This window comes from Salvelinus namaycush, chromosome 15 (assembly GCF_016432855.1).
Source record: "Salvelinus namaycush isolate Seneca chromosome 15, SaNama_1.0, whole genome shotgun sequence".
Taxonomy (NCBI): domain Eukaryota; kingdom Metazoa; phylum Chordata; class Actinopteri; order Salmoniformes; family Salmonidae; genus Salvelinus; species Salvelinus namaycush.
Window position 1 is genome coordinate 26,607,992 of NC_052321.1, and position 23,999 is coordinate 26,631,990.

Consider the following 23,999-nt stretch of genomic DNA (forward strand, 5'->3'; position numbering starts at 1 on the left):
ACAGGACAACAACCCTAAGCACACAGCCAAGACAACGCAGGGGTGGCTTCGGGACAAGTCTCTGAATGTACTTGAGTGGCCGAGCCAGAGCCCGAACGAATATCTCTGGAGAGACCTGAAAATAGCTGTGCAGCGACACTCCCCATCCAACCTGACGGAGCTTGAGAGGATCTGCAGAGAAGAATGGGAGAAACTCCCCAAATACAGGTGTGCCAAACTTGTAGCGTCATACCCAAGAAGACTTGAGGCTGTAATCGCTGCCAAACATTTACTTATGTAAATGTAATATTTCATATTCATTTATTTTTGTACTGTTTTTGCTTTGTTGTTATGGGGTATTGTGTGTAGATTGATGAGGGGGAAAAACGCTCATCCAGTTTAGAATAAGGCTGTAACAAAACAACATTTGGAAAAGGGAAGGGGTCTGAATACTCTCCGAATGCACTGTATCTCAATTCTTATTAGCCAATATCCATCACGTGATCGGGTCCTTCTCACAGGCTACAAGTGAAGACAGACACATCGGGGAAGCAACTGCGTGTGTCTTTATCGAATTCTGAGGCGCATATTGAAGATGTTGGAAGAACTGTCCACATTTACTTTTCGTCAGCCAACAAGATGAGTAGGCCTAACAAACAGCAAAAACACTCGCTTATGTCAATCTACTATCCCCCATAGTACAAAAGTTGACTTTTCTATTCTGTGGGAGAAAGAAATATTCAAACATAGTCTTTTAGACATGATAGATCCCAAATGAATTCAACCACTAGAATCAAAATCCTTCTAAAAACAACAGCGCTGACGCAACAAATCAGAACGTTTAGCTTAAAAAGTTTACAACTATTAGGCTATTTCTTCACATTATACGGCAGTAGGCGATAAGCGTGAATGTTCCAAAATGCAATCTATTAGCGGGAAAACACCATTCTCAAAACTGACTGCAAATGTGATTATACATGTAATGCTTTAATTATAAAGAAGCATTTTTATGGTAAAAATAATCTTCCCCAAACTTGAAACTCGCGTTGAGTTTGTATGCCAATTAGGCTCTACACCCCCTGGTAAAGCAGATTAATGTGCATAATTTTAAGAAGTTATTTGGCCACTTTAGTTGTGATACAAACCTTATCAAAACATATAGGCCTATGGGCTAGGCTACATGAGGTGTGCGATTATTATTTTTGAAAGTCGGGGAAAAAGGCAGTTTCTTGCCTTACTGCACACAAGCTGGGCATTATTCACAAGTGATAATATATCATTCACAACTGATAAGCTAATATTGTCACCCATCAGACTATTCTTGATATGATCTTGTCTTTACATATACCAAATAATATGTGTGAATTTGTTTGGATTTAGAATGGACCATTATCATGCACCAGTCTCGAAGCAGGGGCAGGGGAAAAAATACATGTAATCTATGCACTTAACAGCCCTACTCTCACCCAGGTTCTCCAGGTCCTTGCGGGTGACAAACTTGTAGTCATCGTAGACGGTACTCTCAGGGCTCTCCTCCAGCTCCTCTGTCAGGTTGTCCAGGAAGGAGCACCAGCGAGGAGCAGGTCCCAGTGCCTACACAGGGACAACATGGAGGGGAGGAAGGAGAGAAAAGAACAAGGGATGTAGTGAAGGAGGGACAAGGAATGAAGAACAAGGAACATTTGAAGAATTCTAATTCAATATATTTATCTTTTCACTGCGCTGAGGGCTGGTAAGGGAAGTAGGTGTTGGCAACATTCCAGTTGGCTAGGTGTAGTTTCTGCCATGTTGCTTGCACCTATCCAATCCTCTCAGGGCTCTGAGGATGAGTCGACAAGGATTGAATGAGTCTTATCAGATTGAAATCACCCCATTATCGTAAGATAATTTAATGCCACTGGGTTCAATCCAAACTGAGTTCTGTCCTATCAAATCGGAGTTCAAAGTCTACGTAATGTCCCCTTCCTCAGTGTAATCATTGAGCAAATGGCTAATGTTAACTTCCAAACTTTGCCCTACTGTAATGTAGGCAGCTAGGGAGGCATGTGTTGGAGGCCTTTGTACACCAGTTGAAAAACCAGGGAGAAAGGAGCTCTCTGGAACTGGAATAATATTCCTGCCTCAAATTCATGAATGATAGATTAAATGAGTAAACCAAACAAGGTGACAACGTTGTGTTATATTTGAAGTTACCATTGATGTTCATACCATACCTGAGCGAAAAATGTAGCTATTTATTCAGAGCAGTTTGAGCACTGCTATGTGAATGTTTGATATCGGCCTTCATTTTCTGCAGAAGTATTCCAAAACTCCAATAACCAAAAATAGAATGTGTTTGCTGTTAACAGATGAATGCAATATTTCCGAAGTTCAGTATAAGCTCTTTGTAGCCCCAAACACACGCTATTTAAGACCTTGTTTTCTGTAGCTCACCACCACAATGATCTAATCAGTGGTTGATGAATGGGACCAGAAACTAATCGCGTTAGGGTTACCACATGATCTTTCTATACAGAGACTACATTACATTACAGTACACACATCAACTTCCTAAAGAGACTACTTGACCTTAGAAACACACACATTAACTTTCTAACGAGACTAATTAACGAGACTATTTTTTTTTTTTTTTAACAATGTACAAACACTTTTCCTATAAGAACTGAAAAGCTGGTATAGGGGTAGGCACAAGGCCACCTGTTGCTGAAGAACATTCACATTCCAACAAGGGTACTTTCTAGGTAAAACCCAGTGGGAGGTTTTCTATGAATAATGCCCTTTATAGTGTTTTTTTGCAGACCATAAAACACCAGCCAAATGGGGATGCCGTAAACACTAAACTGAACAAATGAAAGTCTCAAACACTCAAGACCTCAAAACAGAGATCGTCCTTTCGTGCCTTCTCTATACTGCCTTGGTCGATTTGGTTTCAATTCACACCATGGAGTAACTCTATCTCATGGGAAAATGTACCTTTCAAACCAAACATGCACACCGAGGCATGTAAAACTAGCAGTTAAACCAAACTGTCAAATGAGCCCGAGGGAGTGCAAGGGTGGTAGAACTCACAGGGATATAGAATGTATTCATCTTGGGGTCTTCATTGGCAGTGAACAGCATACCTGTAAAGTTAGGAGAGAAAAATAAAAGATGTGAATGAGTGAGATGAGCTAACGAAACAACCAGATCCTTTTCCCCATACTGAAGTTAGCATGGTTATAAACTAAGGTTATGCGGAACTGTACAAAAAAGCTCATTGTCTGCTGGTTTTGTTTGACTCTAGTTACAAGCCTAACTGCATGAACATGCAGAAAGTAGAGCCCACATAAACATAGGGTGACTATAGTAGGTATGCAGGCAGTAGACTACACAGAGTCAAATAGGAAATAGCAAAACCCTTGCTGGATTTTTAAATGTTAAAATGTGTGTAACCATTACTGACAAAAGCCTGGCTTGCTCCCATCTTCATCTTCCTTTGACAACAAATCATCCATGCAAATGGTTGTGCCGATTTGCTATTTACGTGAAATTACAGCAATTACATCGTGAATGAGCGTCTTAAACAGTTTAACTCAAGTGCTCACTAAAGATTGCTGTAATTAGGCATAATTGCTGGTAGAGAAGCTGTCAATGGATAGAGTTGCAGTCTTATTTCAAAAGCAAAGTCCAAGCCATCTCACAAAGAAGCATATCCTTGGTGCAGAAGTGTTTAGGACTTGTTGATGAGGTCACTTGGCACCATCTAGTGGTAGTTGAGCATACTGGTAAATGACTACCAAGCAGATAAGAGTGCCTGTAGTGTAGGTCAACCCTCCAAGTTAAAATCGGTACAGAAGCAATGTTTAGTGTATCTGGCTCATTGCTCATAGAATGGACCAGTCTTTCTGAGGTGATTCTCACCAGAACCAGGATAGATGCACACGTCGTTGATGTTCGTCTGGGGCTCAATGGAGGAGAACACTTTCCCCTGGGGTGAAACAGACCAAAGATATGGTTAGAATATATGTTCTAGCACTGTGATAGTTAGTTAGTGGTCTCTCATCAACCAAGTGTACAATGACACAGACATTTTTACCATAAAAAATGCAAAGGCGTTTCCAAAAAATGACCACAACATTTAATTTTGAATACTTAATTCAAAGCGCGTTTGGAATAGTGCAGATGACAATGTTCTAAACCTGCAAAAATCATCTTCGCTGGTATCTGTAACCAACAGATGCATATCTATATTCCCAGTCATGTGAAGTCCATAGACTAGGGCCTAATGAATTTATTTACATTGACTGATGTTCTTATATGAACTGTAACTTCGTAAAATAGTTAAAATTGTTGCATGTTGTGTTTATATTTTTGCTCAGTATATATTTTTGTTCAGTATCTATCTGTGTAGAAATCATGCACATGTTCAAAATTCATGGATGCCACTTTGGAACCAAGACTTGAAGGTGGTCATTAAACACTGGAGGGAAAGTGGGGTTATTCCAAATAGGGGTACCTGTTGATATTGTTCCTTTCCACCTCATGAATTGATGTACATTTTCCCAAATACGAATGGAATTGAGAATCATTGGATTGACAGTTTTTTTCTTCAATGCCTTGGAACCGAAGTAGTGAATATATTTTAGATCATAAGGTATTACATTTATGCCTTCAATACTTCTCTATGCACAAGGATAGTCTGCTGTCCATTGTTAAAGTGAACACAGTTGTGCAGCCCAGTAATACACCTTCATATGAGGTAGTTCAAGACTTCCAGCTTTATAGGGTAAGTGTAAAACATAATTCCACTTTGACATTATGGGTTATTGTGTGTAGGCCAGTGACACAAAATCTCAATTTAATACATTTTTTATTCTGGCTGTAAGCCAACAAAATGTAAAACAAAATCAAGGGTAGTAAATACTTTCTGAAGGCACTGTAAATCCACTAATCACTGTAGATGAAGGGGAGGACACAGATTAAAGAAGGATTTTTAAGCCTTAAGACAATAGAAACATGGATTGTGTGCCATTCAGAGGGTGAATAGGCAATATATATACATTTTTAAGTGTCTTTCTATACTAGGTGCCAGGCGCAGTACTTTGTGTCAATAACTGCAACGCTGCTGGGATTTTCACGCTCAACAGTTTCCCGTGTGTTTCAAGAATGGTCCACAACCCAAAGGACATCCAGCCAACTTGACACAACATTGGGAAGCATTGGAGTCGACATGGGTCAGCATCCCTATTAAACGCTTGACACCTTGTAGAGTCCATGCCCCGATGAATTGAGGCTGTTCTGACAGCAAAAGTGGGGGGTGCAACTCAATATTAGGAAGGTGTTCTTAATGTTTGTTATACTAAGTCTATATAATAGTAATAAATCATAATAACATGACTTATGATTCCATTGGTAAATCCAATATCGCCCAACATGTTAAACATTTCTGATTTTTTTGTTTCAAATGTAAATATATTTTTTTTTTTTTAAGTTTTAAAAAATGAGTCCGTATGTGTAATCTCTGACCGTAGAGGGGTCTGGGTGGCTGCGTATTCAGCTCCCATACCAATCACCAACCACTGTGGAGTGTGACTGTCAGTACCATGTGTCCATGCTATGTGTAGTCAACTAGTATAATTAGTGTTTGTGAAGTAAACATAGTGATTATTATTAAGGAGTCCTGTCTAGGGCTGGTTCTACCTTCTGAGATGGATGAGACCCTTCTAAAGCATACATTGATCATTTGTCCTGGCCAGTGTGATAGGCCTACCCCTTGTTTGTTTTTTTAAGCCAAAGGAATAGGTTATCCCTCTCTTGGACAATAACAAGAGAAAAAAAACATTAAAAGCACTTGCCATCCCTGTGTTAATTGAGAATCAAACAAATTTGATTATTTAAGCATAAGGCATCATTATAGTATATTAAAGAGATAAATTGGTTAAACTCTCCATCTAATTCTCCAATGAAATAAATGCAAACTGATGTAGGCCTGTACAGCCCGCAACCACGTGGGGCACACTCGTCTTGACCCACTGGGGGACAGAGCGCGATGATCATTAAGAGCAGGTGGTATAATTAAGCAATAAGGCCCGAGGTGGTATCGAATATGGCCAATATACCCTGGCTAAGAGATGGTTTTATGCACAACGCAACACGGAGTCCCTGGATACAGCCCTTAGCCGTGGTATATTGGCCATACACCACAAATCCTGAGGTACATTATTAGTATTATAAACTGGTTACCAACATAATTAGACCAGTAATAATACATGTTTTGTCATACCCATTGGTATACAGTCTGATATACCACAGCGTTCAGCCAATCAGCATTCAGGGCTCGAATCACCAGGTTTATAATGACTTTTAACATCAATGCAACATCCGTCCTCTCTGGGCACTGGTAGAGCAAAATTGAGTGCCATTTATTCACTTGATTTTTCAGAGTTTTTCAGCTACATGTTCAGTTGGCTTGGTCACATTTCTCATACATTCCACCTTGGGATTCAGTTAATTAATTAATTTCAATACAAATTGTCCAACAAAGAGCTGGAAATAATGATTGAAAGGTGCATAATTGTGGGCTTCGCCCACATGGCCTGCTTGTGTGTCTCTCTTTTATAAACTCGGCAATTGCTCATGTTTCTTCATTCATTCAACTCATTATCATGAATCATTGCACTTACTATGGGAGAATAAAAATAAAAAGATAATCGAAACGTGATGATATGTTGCTCACATTGATTACACATTTTTCAATTCATATATCAATTTCCCCATTATCATGCCTTAATTTGGACAAAAGTAAATTATTGTTTTTAAGGAAGAAAGCAACATAAATAAAAGTACTGTGTGCTTACAATTTCAGCGACTTAGGCTGTGTGACATTTGAACTCTCCCTGTCTTTTTCACATATGGGCCATTTCAATTCTTCGCACCCACTCAAGCCTTTATAGCCTATTGGCTCTTGATCATTCAAAAATAATTGTCTAGAGATCATAGCAATCATCATGTTGTCTTGTTCACTTGTCAGTTCGTTACTTAAAACAAATAGATCACGGCCATTTCCACCGTTCTCCTTGTCCAGGTTATCCAGAAATCTGGTAACCTATTTTGCTAATATCAGTGTGATGTTTTTTTCCTTCCTTCTGACCCGTAGTTGAGCAGGGTACATCAAAGGGAACAGGATTCTTTTCCCCCCATAGCTTTTTCTTTATGGTGTCAATTTCTCTGCGCTTCATGTAGAGGTCTCTGCTCATGTTGGTGTTGATGTACTGTAGATCCGTTGGACCTCATACAAAGTTCCAACTTCCAACTTTTTGGCTTGGATGGCCAGTCATAGAACTTTATCTTTGTCCCTATAGTTAAGTAACTTTGCTATGATGCCCCTTGGTTTGCTGCTGGTGTCCCCTCCTGGGCCGCCTGTTCGAATGTGCTTATTCAATTGTGGGAGCCCGTGTGAAGTTCTCCTGGCCCAGTAGTTGTGTGATATTACATTTTCCTGGAATTCTTCCATTCCGGTTGTTCCACAGCTTTCGAGGAAATTTACGAAACAAAGATTTGAGCGGTGACTGAAGTCATCCATCCTGTTTACGTTGTCAGTAAGGCCCGTAATGATTGTATTTTTGTTCATCCACGGTTTTCTAGAGTTTCTCTCGTGCAATTATCGCTAGAATTAACCCGGTTTCGGCCTCCTTCATACGTTTGCCCAGTTCAGTCATATCAGTTTAGATCTGATATTTTCTTCATCTTTTCTGTTAGTAGTGTCTCTAAACTCACTTTAGTCGAGTCATCAGCTACTTGGTCCACGACCGCGTTGTTTCGCTGTGGTTGTTTTTATTTCTCGATCTAGTATTTGCCATAACAATGAGTATGCCAACATGTTTTTATTTCTTGACTTTTGAGTCGAGTTCTTTCAAATTTAAGAGGCACATTTTTTTTATAAAAAAGGGAATGCCAAGCGGATCACCTTTACCTTACGACCTCACGGTCGCCATACCGGAAATAGTCTATTATATATTACATTCTAAAATTTGCATAAAAGCAATATGTGCATTTTCCCACCAGAGGGGTGTTTCCTTCAAACAGACTTGTTGCAGATAAAAGCGTGTGCATGATAACGTAGTGCACATAAAAATAACTTCAGTGGTTGTAATAAAAAATACAAGTTAAATGGGTTTCCATTGCATTTTCAACTCTACTGTAACACTGTTGCGTTATATAGCAAATGTGCCCACTGGTCTTGGCATGTGCGCTCTACCCAACAGCTCTCAGATACAGTGCGGGTATAGCCTACACAATGACATTATTATGAACAAAAAAATATAGATTATTTTGATTAGTCAAACTGCAGCTAAGCATCATGTCACCAGAATAAGACTCAATGTTTACTGGAAAGAAGCATCAAGCGTGCATTTTCACCACCCTGTGAAGTTCAAAATGTAGTTAATCTGCAGCCTGATAAACAGCATGCTTACTAGAGTCGTAGTGGGAGGACCACACAACATATCATCGCGTGACTCCAAGTTTACATCGATATGATTATTATTATAGAAATATTTGTGCATAAAGGCGTTTACACCACCATTTCTCGCATAATTCAAGTGGAACTGACAGTGGTTTAACTACTATTACAAATCTGTAAAAAAAAATCAAATTCGCATTTATGCTTCAAAACCAACTTCATAAGAGGTTTTAAAATAGGTTCTATTTGACTCAATTACATGACATACATTAATTAAGGAATTGTTGGCAGAATATATGGATGCAGTTCAATGCATGATTAATGTAATTCACCAATACATTTCTTGGTAGTCCAAGAAAATATTGCTATCAGGTTGTAAATCCCTGCTGGCCTGGTACATTGTTTGCTGGACTGTAACCAAGGCTGGGAATGTCAAAAAAAATGTAACGAGCAAGGGAAATGATCACAAGGCCCGCGGCCCGAATAGGACACAAAAGCGAGTGTAAATGAGTCTACAGCAAAAAAAACAGTCAAACGTGTTTTAAGTTTAAATGTTACAACAAACCTATAGCTACATTTTTGTTATTTGGAATTATTCACATCTGCAAGCATAACAGCAGAGGCTGGACAAATATATTTCTCTCTTATTTGTTCTAATATGTTAAAACGCTATATACAACATTCTATGTACATACGTGGGCATTATAAAGGGCCATATTTTTTCAAATAAAAACAATGGCCAGTTTGGATCACAGTTGTACTTTTTTGTATGTCTGGCCCGTGAATTCGTTGTTTTTTCAATATTGCCCATGCGCTGATTGAGTTTGACACCACTGGGATAGGCGTATCTATTTATGCAACTAGCTATTTATTTAGCAAGCTAAAAACACGGAGCCTAATGTTAGCTAGCTGCTGGGAGGATGTCATGTCATTGGAGGAGTGGATGAGTGACCGACGTTTTCCCCTTATATTGTTTTTTGGTGGCTACAGCTAGAGATGCAGGTGTCATTTGGTTAGCTAGCAAGAAATGTGAATCGCTTTGCCATGCTGAACTTGAACGACTATTAACTGTCGGTTAGGGGCTCGTAAGTAAGCATTTCACTGTAAGGTCTACACCTGTAGTATTCGGCGCATGTGACTAATAAAATTTGATTTGATCCACAGTTAGCATATCTTTTAGATGTCAATCAAACGTATTTGGCATCGATCAAATGGGCAGGCTGGCAAGCTAGTTCCTATTCAATTGTTCAAATGTGGGTTGGGAAAAGCATGCATTGGCAGGCAAGCTGCAGAAGAACGAGCAGGCTACTATTCCCTATCGTTTCAGTGCAATTTTGACAGCCAACTAGCTTAAAAAGTTTGAGAGGGGTTATCTAATGTTCCCTCGTTAGATTATCTCGTTCTGGCTAGCATTAGTTGTTGATCTTGTTGTTGTTCACGTGTATAGGCAACTGAGGGAGAGATGGCCTACCTTTTCATGGTTGTTAATATCAGTAGGACTGTGAAGTTTCCAAATGTAAGAGGACTCCCGTGGAATTTACATAAAACACAAATTGAGGTGTATTTTGTGGCTTTTGGCGAATGCATTCTAATGATCTAAAGTTCCGCTGTTTCATCTGCCTGTAAACACCAAGTCCGGTTCAAAGTGAATGATGGCAAGCCCGTGTGGCAAATGGCTTATTTGCATATAGGCCTACTGTAGCTTGGATTGGCTATGGCTATTGAACTTTCAAATGTCTTACTATACATCACTCCCAAACATTGTCAGAAAATATATATATATTTTTTAAACGGTCATATTCTTCCTTGGGGTGTATATGAACAGATTTTAAAATGTCATGTTGCTAAAACACTGTCAGTTTAAATTTTTATTTTACTGACACAAGAAGATCTCACCTTGTCTTACTGAATTTTGTTTTGATGACATTTGGAAAGGTAACAGACAAATTTGTTGTTTCCATCAGGCCTGTCATGACATTTTTTATCCGACATGTACTTTACTTGCAAAAAATAAGTTGGATGGTGCCCCTCCGAGCGGGCTCGGGAGAGGCGAATCTAAGGCACTGCATCGCAGTGTTGTGGCGTCACTATAGCCTGGGGTTCGATCCCAGGCCGTGAACGGGAGTCCCATAGGGTGGCACAAAATTGTCCCAGCGTCGTCCGGGTTAGGGGGAGGGTTTGGCCGGGAGGGCTTTACTTGGCTCATCGTGCTCTAGCGACTCCTAGTGGCGGGCAGATGAACGTGTTTCTTGTTTTCCTGCACACATTGGTGCAGCTGGCTTCCGGGTTAAGCGAGCGGGTGGGTCATGTTTCATAGGACGCATGACTGACCTTCGCCTCTCCCGAGCCCGTTGGGGAGTTGCAGCGATGAGACAAGATTGTATTCACAAAATTGTGGAAAAAAAGGTGGTAATTCTAAATAATAATAATAATTTCAAAGTTGGATGGAAACCTGGTTGATGTCTGGTTTCCAAAAACATGAATCAAATATCTTTTCAACATTCATAAACATTTACCGTGTCTTTGTTCCAGATCTTGATGATCTTGGAGTCCGCAGTCAGAACCAGGTCTAGGTGGTCCTGGAAGTTGACAGACTTGATAGGAAGGCCGTAGTAATGGTCTTTTACCAGCAGGGGGCGGCTGGAGCGCAGGTCATAGATTAAGACCTACAGTACCAGGCAGACAGATCGTCAATGGGGAAACTTGTGGGGAGGGGAACATTTAGGCAGTTTTCGGCATTATCTCAGCTATTAGGACACACAAGACGCCATTGTAAAAGTTCATACCTGCCCAGTGCTCGTTCCCACAGCCATGGTGAGAGAGCCGTTAAACTTGAGTGCGCTGACTGATGGCAAGCCCTCCACTCTAAAGACAAACACATCCAGATCATGGATTTGAACGATGGCGTTTTTCTACATACATGTAACTGTTCATGTTCTAGTGTTGTACTTACTCTGTTCCCTCTGTGACGCTGCTCAAGGCACAGTCTAGCATCCCCACCCGACTTCGTACACGAGGGTCCCAGCACTCCACTTTCCCCTAGCCACCAACAACACAGGGAACATGGTTACACACACAGGCTCACACACAAAATGATGTCAATAGGGTTCAGGTTATGTCCGATCCATTCACTCTTTACATGCACATAGGCTCCACCCACCTCTGCTGTTCCTGAAGCGAACAGTTGATGGACAGGATTGATGTCACACACATTGTGCTCCCTGTCAGTCAGAGAAATGGCAAAAAGAGACATGATCACACCATATGCGTACTGACAAGTCTTGTGATGACTGTATTTACTGTATTGTAATGCACAGGGGTGATTCCGTGTCAGCATGGCACAACAAAAAAAAAGTATCTCGGATTGTTTTGGCAACTCTCACATTTAAACTTAATTCGAAGAAAGGATGTTTGATATGCTTTTAAAAATTTGTAGCAAACCAGTTTTTGGAAACTCGATGAAAGTTGCCAATATCCGGCCCTTTTTAAGACCTTTAGATGCAACCTGTAAGACCCAATGATTCGTGAACCGTACATGATACAGACAACACTTATTGTCATTATACTCAGTGTCCTCTATAATACATTCTCAAATACAATTTCACACATGAATTTATTCAACATTAAAACTATTAATATTAAAAAGGTACTAACTAGAATTTCTCCCCTATGTGGAAGCTAGGTGAATTGCAAGAACACTGGCTGCATTCAAAACAAATATCCCCCTTCCCTGCACCCATTTCACTGTAACATTTTTAACTATTTTCAACATTGTATAATAATAGTAAAGACATCAAAACCTATTAAATAACATATATGGAATCATCTATTAACCAAAAAAGTGTTAAATCAAAATATATTTTATATTTGAGATTCTTCAAAGTAGCCACCCTTTGCCTTGATGACAGCTTTACACACTCTTGGCATTCTCTCAACCAGCTTCATTAGATAGTCACCTGGAATGCATTTAAATGAACAGGTGTGCCTTGTTAAAAGTTAATTTGTGGAATTTCTTTCCTTCTTAATTAATGTGTTTGAGCCAATCAGTTGTGTTGTGACAAGGTAGGGGTGGTATACAGAATACTTGGTAAAAGACCAAGTCTATATTATGGTAAGAACAGCTCAAATAAGCAAAGAGAAACGACAGTTCATCATTACGTTAAGACATGGTCAGTCAATCCGGAAAACTTCAAGAACTTTGAAAGTTCCAAGTGCAGGAAAGGAAAGACCCAGAGTTACCTCTGCTGCAGAGGATAAGTTCATTAGAGTTAACTGCACCTCATATTGCAGCCCAAATAAATGCTTCACAGAGTTCAAGTAACAGACACATCTCAACTAGAGGTCGACCGATTAATCGGAATGGTCGATTAATTAGGGCCGATTTCAAGTGTTCATAACAATCGGAAATCGGTCATTTTGGACGCCGATTTTTACACCTTTATTTAATCTTTATTTAACTAGGCAAGTCAGTTAAGAACACATTCTTATTTTCAATGACGGCCTAGGAACGGTGGGTTAACTGCCTTGTTCAGGGGCAGAACGACAGATTTTTACCTTGTCAGCTCAGGGATTCAATCTTGCAACCTTACGGTTAACTAGTCCAACGCTCTAACCACCTGCCTCACGAGGAGCACGCCTGTTACGCGAATGCAGTAAGAAGCCAAGGTAAGTTGCTAGCTAGCATTAAACTTAATCAATCATAATCACTAGTTATAACTACACATGGTTGATGATATTACTAGTTTATCTAGCGTGTCCTGCGTTGCATATAATCGATGCAGTGCGCATTCGCGAAAAAGGACTGTCGTTGCTCCAACGTGTACCTAACCATAAACATCAATGCCTTTCTTAAAATCAATACACAGAAGTATATATTTTTTAAACCTGCATATTTAGCTAAAATAAATCCAGGTTAGCAGGCAATATTAACCAGGTGAAATTGTGTCACTTCTCTTGCGTTCATTGCACGCAGAGTCAGGGTATATGCAACAGTTTGGGCCGCCTGGCTCATTGCGAACTAATTTGCCAGAATTTTACGTAATTATGACATAACATTGAAGGTTGTACAATGTAACAGGAATATTTAGACTTATGGATGCCACCCGTTAGATAAAATACGTAACGGTTCCGTATTTCACTGAAAGAATAAACGTCTTGTTTTCGAGATGATAGCTTCCGGATTCGACCATATTAATGACCTAAGGCTCGCATTTCTGTGTGTTATTATATTATAATTAAGTCTATGATTTGATAGAGCATTCTGACTGAGCGATGGTAGGCACCAGCAGTCTCATAAGCATTCATTCAAACAGCACTTTCATGCGTTTTGCCAGCAGCTCTGCTGTTTATGACTTCAAGCCTATCAACTCCCGAGATTAGACTTGTGTAACCGATGTGAAATGGCTAGCTAGTTAGCAGGGTGCGCTAACTAGCTCGCTCTGAGACTTGGAGTAGTTGTTCCCCTTGCTCTGCATGGGTAACGCTGCTTCGAGGGTGGCTGTTGTCGTTGTGTTCCTGGTTCAAGCCCAGGTAGGAGCGAGGAGAGGTACGGAAGCTATACTGTTACACTGGCAATACTAAAGTGCCTATAAGAACATCCAATAGTCAAAGGTATATGAAATACAAATGGTATAGAGAGAAATAGTCCTATAATTCCTATAACTACAACTTCTTACCTGGGAATATTGAAGACTCATGTTAAAAGGAACCACCAGCTTTCATATGTTCTCATGTTCTGAGCAAGGAACTTAAACGTTAGCTTTCTTACATGGCACATATTGCACTTTTACTTTCTTCTCCCAACACTTTGTTTTTGCATTATTTAAACCAAATTGAACATGTTTCATTATTTATTTGAGGCTAAATTGATTTTATTGATGTATTATATTAAGTTAAAATAAGTGTTCATTCAGTATTGTTGTAATTTTCATTATTACAAAAAAAAAATATATATATATTTTTTAAATTGGCCGATTAATCGGCATCGGCATTTTTTGTCCTCCAATAATCGGTATCGGCGTTGAAAAATCATATTCGGTCGACCTCTAATCTCAACATCAACTGTTCAGAGGAGACTGCGTGAATCAGGCCTTCATGGTCGAATTGCTGCAAAGAAACCACTACTAAAAGACAGCAATAAGAAGAAAAGACTTGCTTGGGTCTAGAAACACAAGCAATGGACATTAAACTGGTGGAAATTTGTCCTTTGGTCTGAAGAGTCCAAATTTGAGATTTTTGGTTCCAACCGCAGTGTCTGTGAGACACAGAGTAGGTTAACGGATCATCTCCGCATGTGTGGTTCCCACCGTGAAGCATGGAGGAGGTGGTGTGTTGGTGCTTTCCTGGTGACACTGTCAGTGATATATTTAGAATTCAAGGCACACTTAGCCAGCATGGCTACCACAGCATTCTGCAGCGATACGCCATCCTATCTGGTTTGCGCTTAGTGGGACTATCATTTGTTTTTCAACAGGACAATGACCCTAAACACACCTCCAGGCTGTGTACGAACTATTTGATCAAGAAGGAGAGTGATGGAGTGCTGCATCAGATGACCTTGCCTCCACAATCACCCTACCTCAAGCTAATTGAGATGGTTTGGGATGAGTTTGACCGCAGAGTGAAGAAAAAGCAGCCAACAAGTGCTTAGCATATGTGGGAACTCCTTCAAGACTGTTGGAAAAGCATTCCCCAATAAGCTAGTTGAGAGAATGCCAAGAGTGTGCAAAGCTGTCATCAAGGCAAAGTGTGGCTGCTTTGAAGAATATACTTCTTGATTCCATATGTGTTATTTCATTTCTATTATTCTAATGTAGAAAACAGTCAAAATAAAGAAAAACCCTTGAATGAGCAGGTGTGTCCAAACTTTTGACTGGTACTGTATTTCACAGTGATTTAGATGGTATAATGAGTCCCTGCAGTATTCAGTTCTTGTTTTCTCACAAACTGAAATTGAACGAATTGTGCAGATTTTTAGCAACCAAGAAATGACAATGATTTCTACTTTGTTTCCACAGCCACAAAGGCAAAACAGCTTTCCCATTTCGACAACAGAAGCCAGCCTAACGGGGGAAATCAATAGGTGAATATCAAAGCCAATCATAACACTGTGAAACACTATCATTCCGCTATTACTGCAGATATATTATGGACATTTTATGAACATTATGGAAATTACAATGTACTTTAAATATCTCAAAAGTACCCCCTTTGATTTTGTTTGTTTATTTTTTTATTTTTTTTATTTTTTGGGGGTGGATCAGCTTAATATTGCGGAAAGAATGTTGCTTCCAATGTAATTGTCTGCATCATTTCCAATCCCCCATATTTTTTGGGGTAAATATATATATCCATACACGCATGCATACATATATACATATATACATACACATACCTATATAGACATACATACTTTTTTAAAGAATATACCTTTATTATTATTCCCCGCAACCCTACCACCGCTCCCCCAATTGGAGTAAACTAATAAACACTTCTGCTTTTACCTTCAATTTATACATCTTATACCTATTTTACAGACACAGACTACTTTATAATAGTTCTCTCTTGTTTGTTCTTAGTCCTTCCTCTATTTCTGTTGTCCATCCAATTTTATTTCCACTTGTAACTGTGCTATTTCACAAAAGCTCCGCACCTATACACATTTCACAGATCCCGTATGCCCTACATTGTTTATCTTGTTATTAGTCCCACCCTTCAGTTCCACTCAACCCTTCCCATCTATCTTCCAACATCATCCATTTCGGATTTTTATTTGCCATATATTTTTCAACTGTGCTGTGATGCTTCACAAAAGATTTGAACCTTCCTATTCTCATAGCTTCTACAGATTGTAAATTAAAAATAAACATTTTTGCTAAAATAATTATTATATTATTGATTGATTGACTATGGCTTTTCAAATCCCCCAGTATTGCTATCTGTAGCGTTAGTTCTAGGCAAATGTTGCAATTCTTCAGCCATTCCTGGACCTGTGACCAAAAACGAGCTACATATGGACAATACCAAAATAAATGGTCTAATGACTCTGCCTCCTCACAGCAGAATCTACAGAGCTGGGAAGATTGTATACCCCATATATATAACATTCTATTAGTTGCAAGAATTTTGTACAATAATTTAAATTGAAAAATTCGAAGTTTTGAATCCGGCGTTGTTTTGCGTATCAATTCATAAACCATGTGCCATGGAATGGGTACATCGAACATCTCTTCCCAACTATTTTGCAATTTATATGGCACAGCTGTCAGTTTTTTGGTCCTTAAATGAAATTGGTATATGTTTTTATTTATCACACTTTTCTTTAACCATTTATGTTCTTTAATACAGGGCCGACATACAAGTTCCTTACTTTTTTCCCCTTCTACTTGCCTCTTCCATTTTTGTGGTAATGCTGCAATTAATTGGTTGTAATTTTGGGTAGAGCAGACATTTCCATATGTCTGTGTGAGCTGCATGTGTGACATAACTCCACCAGTCCTATTTATGATATCATTCACAAAAATTATACCTTTTTTAAACATTTCTTCGATAAATACAGTTTTTTTTATCAATTACTATATTTGAATTTAACCACAATATTTGTTGTACTATTTGTTCCGTCCTTTCAGGTGGATTAAACTGAAATTGCAACCAACTTTCTAAGGCTTGTTTAAAAAATAAGGATATTTTGGAGATTATTTCCTTTTCAAACAACCGAAAGTGAGCAGGTGTAATCTGAATAAAGGGAAAAAGGCCCTTCTTGAACATAGGATGAGACATTCGTACCAATTTACTAGAGAACCAGTTTGGATTTAAGTATAACTTTTGTATGACTGATGCCTTTAGTGAGAGGTCTAATGCTTTAATATTTAATAATTTCTGCCCTCCGAATTCATATTCGTTATATAAATAGGCCCTTTTAATTTTATCTGGCTTGCCGTTCCAAATAAAATGGAATATTTTTTGTTCATATAATTTAAAAAGCAGGTCACTAGGTGTAGGCAAAACCATAAGCAAATAGGTAAACTGTGATATGACTAAAGAGTTAATCAGGGTGATTTTTCCACAAATAGACAAGTATTTTCCTTTCCATGGTAGCAAGATCTTATCTATTTTTGCTAACTTTCTATAAAAATTTATTGGAGTGAGATCATTTCTTTCTTTTGGGATTTTTATACCGAGTATGTCCACATCTCCGTCAGACCATTTAATTGGTAAACTACATGGCAATATAAAATGTGTATTTTTTAGTGATCCAATACGTAATATGGTACATTTATCATAATTTGGTTTTAATCCAGAGAGGATAGCAAAGGTATCTAGATCCTCTATGAGGCCGTGGAGAGACTCTAGTTGTGGTTTTAAAAGAAAACATGAATCATCAGCGTACAATGACACCTTAGTTTTTAAGCCACGGATTTCTAATCCATTAATATTAATGTTTGATCTAATTTTAACAGCTAACATTTCGATGGCAATAATAAATAGATATGCCGATAGTGGACAACCTTGTTTTACTCCTCTAGATAGTTTAAAACTTTCTGAGATGTAGCCATTATTTACTATTTTACACCTAGGGTTACTATACATAATTTTAACCCATTTTATAAGAGATTCCCCAAAATTGAAATATTCTAGGCATTTATATATAAACTCCAGTCGTACTTTATCAAAAGCCTTTTCAAAATCAGCTATGAAAACCAGACCTGGTGTCCCCGATATTTCATAGTGTTCTATTGTTTCCAGTACTTGCCTTATATTATCTCCAATGTATCGTCCATGTAAAAAACCTGTCTGATTAGGATGAATAATATCTGACAAAACTTTTTTTATTCTATGCGCCAAGCATTTTGCTAGGATTTTTGCATCACAACACTGAAGTGTAAGAGGTCTCCAATTTTTTAATTGGACTGGATCTTTATATATACCACTTGGGTCCTGTTTCAGTAATAACGATATCAGACCTTCTTGTTGCGTGTCTGATAATCTACCATTTATATAGGAGTGGTTAAAACAAGCTAATAATGGTCCTTTGAGTATATCAAAAAAAGTTTTGTATACTTCCACTGGTATGCCATCCAGCCCTGGAGTTTTCCCATCCTTAAAGGCCCCAATTGCATCAAGCAGTTCCTCCTCTGTAATTTGGCCTTCACATGAGTCTTTCTGTACAGATGTTAATTTTACATTATTAATAGGAAAAAAATCCATACAATTAGTTTCAGTTAGTGGAGATGGAGGAGCCTGAAACGAAAACATATTCTTAAAGTACTTTACTTCCTCTTTCAAAATATCATTTGGTGAATCATGCGTGACTCCATCATTTGTAACAAGTTTTAATACATTTTTTTTGGTAGCATTTCTATATTGAAGATTGAAAAAGAATTTGGTGCATTTTTCCCCATATTCCATCCAGTTCGCTTTATTTTTATAATGTATTACACTGGATCTTTCTTGAATAAGTTCCTCCATTTCTTTTTGTTTTTCCTCTAACTTATTCTGTGCCTCTATGGTACTGTTTTTATTGCTATCTAACTGTACTGTTAGTCCTTCAATTTCCTTTGTTAATATGGACTCTTTTGATCTAAATTGCTTTTGTTTTATAGATGAGTACTGAATTGCATGGCCTCTAAAGGCACACTTAAAAGTGTCCCATACAATAAGGGGATCTGCTGTACCTATGTTATGTCTGAAAAAGTCAGTTATAAAATCTTCTGTCCTAGTTCTAAACAATTTATCATCTAGTAGACTTTGATTAAATTTCCAATATCCTCGCCCACGTGGAAATTCTGTAAGAGAAATATATATGCCAATTATGTGATGATCCGACCGCATTCTGTCCCCTATCAACACTTTTTTTAACTTTTGGTGCCAGAGAGAATGGTATAAGAAAGTAGTCAAGACGACTAGCTTGATTCAGCCTCCGCCATGTATATCTCACTAAATCAGGGTATTTAAGTCTCCATATATCCACTAATTCCAATATATCCATGACATTCATGATTTCCTTAAGTGCCTGAGGGTGATAGTTTGTAGTGTGATTTCCTTTCCGGTCTATAGAGGTATTTAAGACCGTATTAAAATCTCCCACTATAATAATAGAGTCTAGTGTTGCTTGTAGAGTTGATAAATTCTTATATATATTTTCAAAGAAGCTTGGATCATCATTATTCGGACCGTATAGGTTAACAAGCCATATTTGTTTATTGTCCAATAACATATTTAAAATAATCCATCTACCTTGAGGATCTGTTTGGACAATTTGCACATTTGGATCAAAATTATTGTTAATTAAAACCATCACCCCTTTTGAATTTCTTTGCCCATGGGAGAAATATATTTTGCCCCCCCAGTTCTTTTTCCACAAAACTTCATCTAAAACTGTTGAATGGGTTTCCTGTAAACAATAGATATTATAATCCTTCTCTTTTAGCCAGGTAAATACTGATCGTCTTTTCTTATTATCTGCTAAGCCATTACAATTGTAACTGGCTATACTTATTTCACCACTTACCATAATGAGACACACCTTTCATTCTTTTAATCAGAATATATTTTTGTAAACGTACTATTAAAAAGTAACATAATGATTGAGTGTCTATATAGTTGTACCATGATATTTGCATTTCTACTAAGTAAACCTCCAATTGGTCCCTACTATTCCACCCGCTAAAAGGCCTCATCTCGAGATGGCTTGTCATCCCAATGCCCGGTAGACCACCCTCGACCCCCTGTATCCCATAGCCCTGAACCGACTGGGATCCATTCTTTGAAAAGAGCATACAGTGCCATTTACCGAATTGAAGAAGATCAATTACCATATGCATTTCCATTGCCCTCACCTCGATTTGTATTATATATATCTGTGGATCATCCTCTATTGTCCCTAACATCTTTTACTTCTTCCTTCGCAACAGTTGTGGGATACACACATACACCCACACACACTCAGCCCTTACCCCCACACAACCATAAGCTCACTTTCTCAACAATTGCACCATCCCAGAGCCCAACTCAAGATGGGTCATGATTTACAAATGCACTTGCAGTTGCAGCTGCATGAGAAGGCCTGCAAGACCGCACAAAAAATTAGCAAAAATTGAGAGATTTATTTACCATTGTCATATCCTAGATAATGGAGGTCAAATGTACACCTTATTCCTGAAACACCCACAATACGGCCACCCGTCATGACCATGTCCCCACGCATCTCCATGCAGTCCGACTTTGATTTTGTGCCGCCAGGGCCACAATAATATACCCCCTCTCTGAATGTCCGAGTGTGACCCCCTCCCCATGGGTTACTGCAGCTAGTGTTGCCAGCACTGCCACTGCCTGGGTGGGGGCACCCCACCGGAATCCCCACCGGCTAGGTACAAGGTCGTCAAGGTTCTCATTAGCAGCTTTGAGAATTTCCTTGTATATTATGCTCTCCCTTATTGGGGCTTTGGCTTTGCAGGACCAACCCTGCCAAGCAGGCTCAGAATCTTGAGGGGGCAGTGCTGCTCTTGGTCTCTGACCTCATTTTAGCTGCATACAGACCGCTTACAGCGGGCACATAAAACAGTTAGGGACTTCTCCTTAGTATCTGGGTCATTCAGGTGGGTGTCTAGGGTATAGTGCCATGGACCGTACCATTAAAATAGGATAATAAATAATTAGATATAATTTATAAAAAAATAAATAAAAAATGTAGTTCTCCATGATAGGACAATAAATAAATAAGACGTATAATTCATTATAAAAGTATATCCATCATCTGAACAACATTGAAAGCCCTCTCATACCCGGCTCACAGCAATACATTGGCTCTGGGATATGCAACCATTTCATTACTCACTCACTCAACTTTCCAAACATAACAAATAAAATAAAAAATAAACACAAACCATACCATCCACACATACTGTGCCTTCTGTTTACTTAGTTTTTATCTTCACTATGTTGAATTAGTGCTTGTGTGTTCAATTAGTTATATGTGAAGATTTATAGAAAAGCTATATTTTTTATTGTATTGTTACAATCAGTAACCGGGCTTGAATTGTGTTTATTTCCCTCGTCTATGAGAACTTTGTAATTTTTAAAATAACCATGGAGTAGTCTTTGTGTCTCTGAACAACTGGTTATCAATATATAGTTTATCAACGACGAGAGCTACTCGTTTCGCTTTTAATCTATTTTCTTTGAAAATTGGATACAGAACTTTGCGCCGTTCTGCAATTTCCTTCGGAAACTGATCATTCATGCCAATTTTGGTCCCAGCAAGTCTTTTACCCAGGATTTTAACCATTATTTTATCTTTAAATGAAGCAAATTGATTTTGTTTATTTGTAAAGACATATTGTTTTAAACACTAGACACGCATTCAACTACTGTACATAATTCCAGAATGGGCTCTCTGCTGCTTTTGAAGAAATTAACAATTTTATAGATAGAAATTGACATTATATGACTGATAGTTTATTCAAAAGTACCAGAGGCCACTCTGGAAATGTGATGTTTTTGAAGAGTATATTGTTCCAAACAATATGTCTAAAAATAAGCTAAATCAAAAAAAGTAGTTAAAAAAAATATATTTATATATTATGAATATTCAATATATGTTGAATAAATTAATGTGAAAATGTCCATTTCAGAATATAAACATACTCCATATTTTAGAGCACACTATAGGGAGTATATGACATCAAGATGTTGTCTGTACCATGTACGGTTCATGGATCATAGTGTATTTTCCTTGAGGCATCTATAGGAATAATTTCAGAAATATCTTCAAAAAGAAAAAAAGTTTGTGATACAATTGTGAAAACCATGTTAAACATCCTTCCTCACAATTAGGTTATGTGAGAATTGCCAGAACAACCTGTGACACAAAAAATATTTCCACGCAATGCTGTGGTGGAATCGGCCACAGCTGGCTTCATAAATAATGTATTGTTGATGTATACTTACACAGCATCTGTCTGAAGGGAGTTGAGGAACCTGCCTTGCTCCAGATTGAGTCTGAATATCTCTGAGCTGAAAAAGGTTTCAGTCTTACTGTGCGCAGTCAACATTAACACAACTTCAACTTGTCTTTATTTTACTGCTGCTCTTTAATAACGTGTTACTTTTATTTCTTATTTGTACTGCATTGTTGGTTAAGGGCTCGTAAGTAAGCATTTCACTGTAAGGTCTACTACACCTGTTGTATTCCGCGCATGTGACTAATAAAACTTGATTTGAAGTTAAAGTCAAGTCTAATGATACATAGGAAATCAAGACAGTGAATGATCCACCTCCTTTGGCTTTTAACCCTTACCTTGCCCCAACAAAGTAGAGGTCGCAGGAGGGGTAGTGGTAGGCAAAGTCCCTACCAAACTTGGGAATGCGTGTCTTGTAGTACTGTCCATGCTGCGAGTGGAACTCCACGTACCGGTTACAGTGCAGAAACACCAACTACACAAACAACAATATCAGGTCACATTTACTTGTAGAAGATAAAGTTAAGATACCTTCCTTGGTTGTTTCCTGAAGTGGGGGTTAAGTCTGTCTTACCTTCGAGTAGTCATCAGACAGAATGTCAAAGGCCACAACTGTGGGGGAAAAAAACACACTTTCAGAACTAGCTACAAGAAAAAATTATATCAAATGGTTAAGAATTTTGTACAATGCAAAAGGTTTATTTATTGGTGACCATCACATTATGGCAATTGTGTATGTCGGGTGTGTGTTAGTCACAAAACATGGCGATGTCTTAAAATTATGTAGACAACGCCATACATAGAAAAATTCTAAACGTCCCTTGTCTGTCACAAATGTAAAAATATACATATATTTCAAATTAATCTGCCAATTGTCCATTGTGTTGGTCCCTCAGTTGGTCGAAATAGTTAATACGCAAACCACGCATACTAACCGAAGTCTTGCAGGTGTTTACATGGTTTTGCAAGATGATAGAAATGTCTACTTCAGTACAAGTGCTCTAAAAAGTTGGGTAAACAATACTTTCCTCTGGATATTTACTTTCCGGCAGAGTAAGTTCAAATATAATTGTATTCAACATTCCGGCTTGTAGAGGACCTGAGAGGTACCTTTCCAGAATCAAACACTGTCATATTCCAGACGGTGTACTTAGAAATTCAGTGACTGGTTCCCAGGCAGGTGTGTGTTTGCTTGAAAATGTGTATGTCTGGCTGCACCGTAGTTAAATATTAAGGATATTAACTGGTTCAGGCCTGTGAGCTTTCATTAGTGGAGTCAGGACTAGCTGACACCATCACTGAGACAGCTGGATCCTCTTCCTATGGACCAGTCACTCACTCACTTCACAACAAAGAGAGGGAGGGATACTTTACTTCCATAGCACATCAGAGTTCCAGCGGACCATAGAAGCAGAATGATCACCCTACGATTATGTAACAATATAACTACTGGGTCTATCACTTACCATCCGAATCCAGACACCGTTCAAATTTCAAGGACAACTGATACGTGTCATAGCATCGGATCCTGGGTTTGTATGTGCCTGAAAGGATGTTAAAAGAATGTGACAAATCCATATATAACAGCAATTAGTGTTTTCCACAAGCACATGCGGAAGCCA

At 38.5% G+C, this 23,999-nt stretch overlaps 1 protein-coding gene across 1 annotated transcript in view; it reads right to left on the reverse strand.

Annotated features, from left to right (window-relative positions):
- The window catches only part of nol10 (nucleolar protein 10), a 44,396-nt gene that overhangs the window by 17,235 nt on the left and 3,162 nt on the right, over nucleotides 1-23,999 (reverse strand). Inside the window, exons 4-14 of the mRNA XM_039009661.1 lie at nucleotides 23,844-23,921; nucleotides 22,952-22,989; nucleotides 22,716-22,852; nucleotides 22,367-22,432; nucleotides 11,580-11,640; nucleotides 11,373-11,458; nucleotides 11,206-11,284; nucleotides 10,936-11,085; nucleotides 3,880-3,946; nucleotides 3,049-3,101; nucleotides 1,446-1,572 (exon numbers count right to left, since the gene is read on the reverse strand). Coding sequence (XP_038865589.1) covers nucleotides 1,446-1,572; nucleotides 3,049-3,101; nucleotides 3,880-3,946; nucleotides 10,936-11,085; nucleotides 11,206-11,284; nucleotides 11,373-11,458; nucleotides 11,580-11,640; nucleotides 22,367-22,432; nucleotides 22,716-22,852; nucleotides 22,952-22,989; nucleotides 23,844-23,921 — 942 coding nt within the window. The remainder of the gene's footprint in view (nucleotides 1-1,445; nucleotides 1,573-3,048; nucleotides 3,102-3,879; nucleotides 3,947-10,935; nucleotides 11,086-11,205; nucleotides 11,285-11,372; nucleotides 11,459-11,579; nucleotides 11,641-22,366; nucleotides 22,433-22,715; nucleotides 22,853-22,951; nucleotides 22,990-23,843; nucleotides 23,922-23,999) is intronic.